This window comes from Diadema antillarum, unplaced genomic scaffold (genome assembly GCF_040938485.1).
Source record: "Diadema antillarum isolate AM-2024a unplaced genomic scaffold, OU_Dant_1.0 seq00000688_RagTag, whole genome shotgun sequence".
Lineage (NCBI taxonomy): Eukaryota > Metazoa > Echinodermata > Echinoidea > Diadematoida > Diadematidae > Diadema > Diadema antillarum.
The window spans coordinates 754,082-756,913 of record NW_027271593.1 but is presented as its reverse complement, the minus strand read 5'-3'; the positions used below and the strand labels follow the sequence as shown (position 1 = coordinate 756,913).

General features: G+C 40.4%; 1 protein-coding gene across 1 annotated transcript; it reads left to right on the top strand.

Annotated features, from left to right (window-relative positions):
- The first annotated feature begins 952 nt into the window (after window positions 1-952).
- Window positions 953-2,473, top strand: LOC139737275 (uncharacterized). Its single transcript, XM_071647951.1, has one exon. The coding sequence runs from the start codon at window positions 953-955 to the stop codon at window positions 2,471-2,473; it is 1,521 nt and encodes a 506-aa protein (XP_071504052.1).
- The last annotated feature ends 359 nt before the right edge of the window (window positions 2,474-2,832 follow it).

Here is a 2,832-nt window from a genome sequence, read left to right as displayed (position 1 = left end):
CTGTAATTAATACTACAAGAAGGGTGTATATCAATATCACACTTGTCGGAATGTATTGATGCGTTTTGCATTTATAGTGACAAGGTAAATATGCCATCAACATTTTGAAAATACCAATGTACTACAGTTGTAGGCCCTGTAAAATGATATCTATGTATTTGGCCTATATACATGGTCACGATTTAAAAAGTACATCCCTTATGATAGCTGCTGGAATTATCCCATCATATTTGTGTAAGTGCATCAAAATTAATTATCTTGTTGTTGAACAAAATGAATACTTCTCCACGATGTTGAAAAGTATATAATATCATATCAATACTATGTCTCACCATCCTATATGACAGGCTCATAACAGGTTGTAGTCTCCTCCAATTAAATGAACCTCGATATCAGCAATATCTAAAGCATACATGATATCCCGTATTAAAAAACGTGTGTTTCATCATTAAGTTTGATTTTACAAATACAAAAATTATCAGTGTTTTCGAGCTCTACAACTCTCCATTTTCTATTTGATACATAGGGCCTATACTAAAGATATATTTCTGCTGATGCTTGCTTATGTGTTTACCTCTGTTTTATTGCTGCTAGACAGACAGAAAGAGAGACAGACACGATGGCAATGTTTCATAAAATCAGAAGCCAGGAACTTGAGTGTCCCATCTGCCTGACACTTTTCAACCAACCTAAATCACTTAAATGTTCTCACACCTTCTGCGTATACTGTTTGGAACGTATCTTTCAAACTCAGCCAAACCAACAAATTATAACATGCCCTGTGTGCAGGGCAGGAACGCCTGTGCCCAGCGGAGATGTAAGTGACTTACAAACAAATGAACGCTTGAGTTCTCTCGTGGACGAAGCGAAAACAAAGAATCCAACATGCACACATTGTGGGATAGACCAAGAGTCTCCAACTGTGTCGTACTGCCAGGACTGTGGGAAATATATGTGTAAATCATGTGAGATAAACCACCTTGGATGGAAACCGTTCTTAAACCATGAAGTGGTGCCCATCGGTGACGTGCTCTCGGGAAAAGTTCCTCTTAGGAGGCGAGGGAAGTGTAAGAAACATCCCAACGCTGATTCAGACTGTTTCTGTACCAATTGTCGGGAGTATTTCTGCCTTACGTGTGGGACGGTCGACCACATGCAAAAGGGTCATCTGCTGGAAAAGGTAGCCGTCCACGAGGAAAACTTGATGACAAATATCGAGGAGTTACAAAAGAAGGCAAAATCAAAGAAAACTACCATTGGAAATCACATCGATAACATACAAACACAACGCAATGAAATAACAACTATCCTGAAAAATCTTAATGATGACATTGACAAGACGTACGAGGAATACGTGAATCTACTATCAGCCAGAAGAGAAGCGCTGAAATGTCAAGTGCAGCGATTGTCAGAAAAATTCGAGAAGGAATTAAAAGTCATGGAGGAAGAGAGTCACCAAACAATAAGTCACATGAACAAAATGGAAGAGCTGGTAGCTAACGGTATGAAGGTACCGCTAGAGAAAGACGCCTTGATTGCACACGACACGCTGTGTGAGAACTTGAAAAGCTTTCTGGGACGAGATGATCCTGACGACCAATCACTGAGAGGTGTGACAGAACGAGCTCAGAAGATTTCATTCCTTAGACACATAAAGGTCAATGAACTTCGTCTAGGAGAGCTGGATGGTTACACGTGGGATGTCAAAGCAGACGTCGAGCTTCCAGTCGAACACAACATGTACTGTATGACTCGTACCCCAGACGGTAAGATGGCGGTGGGATTGTGGAAAGGCGGAATCAATCTCTACTCCCCTGATGGCGAGTTACAGCAGACCGTGCTGAAGGATGTCTATGTCTCTGAAATTGGATTCTTGTCTGATGGTCGAATTGCTGTGTGTGATACAAAAAACAAGATGTCACTATACACTTCACAGTGGGAGAAGCTTGACGTCACGTTCGAGACGATGAGTAAGGATGAAGGAGAGTATGGTGGTCTCACTGTGGATAGAGATGATAACATCTACATGAGTTATTGGAAGTCCCAAAAGATCCAGGTATTTACCCCACAAGGTGGTAAGGCAGTCAGGGATATAATGTGTAATGGATATACACCTATTCAATTATTCTCCTTTCACACCACAGGGAAACTGATTCTGACAGACTTCTCAACTGTCGTGTGCCTTGATGGTAACGGAAAGCAGGAGAATATCTTGAAGAAGGAGGGTATGCTTGCCTTCCCAGCTGTTTGTCGAGATGATTCGGTCATTGTAGCCTGGGTGAAGCACGAGGAGGGTCTCGTCAGTATCGATCGATACACGAGAGATTTAGAGTACATGCACAATCTCATCACTGATTTCAAAATAATAGTACCAGAAACAGATTGGTACTATCTACAAGAGTTTGAGAGTGGTGAGATAGCGTTCTGCACTCGAGATAGACTCTACATATTTGATGTGAAATGTGAAGTGTGACAGATGTTGTTCTTCTGCAGTGATAGCATCGTAAAAAAAGAAATCGATTCTTTAGTTGAATATTCTAAGTGAATGGAATTCACTATGGATGCATTTCCATGTATTGAGTGCACATGTGCCACGTCTATCATTAACATTAATATTCTATGATAAATAAGAAGCTTAATTATGTCGTAATGTTATAGTATTCTGAAAATGATCGACCTTTCCAAACGTTAAACAGGATCTGTATAACAACATTTATTTTGCCATGTTCCAATTTAGTCCTCTAAATATTACATTATTGGAGGAATCCCCTTCAACTGAAATTAGTGAAAGTCAGTCAGTGGCGTATAATCTATAGGGAAAACAGCGCCCCT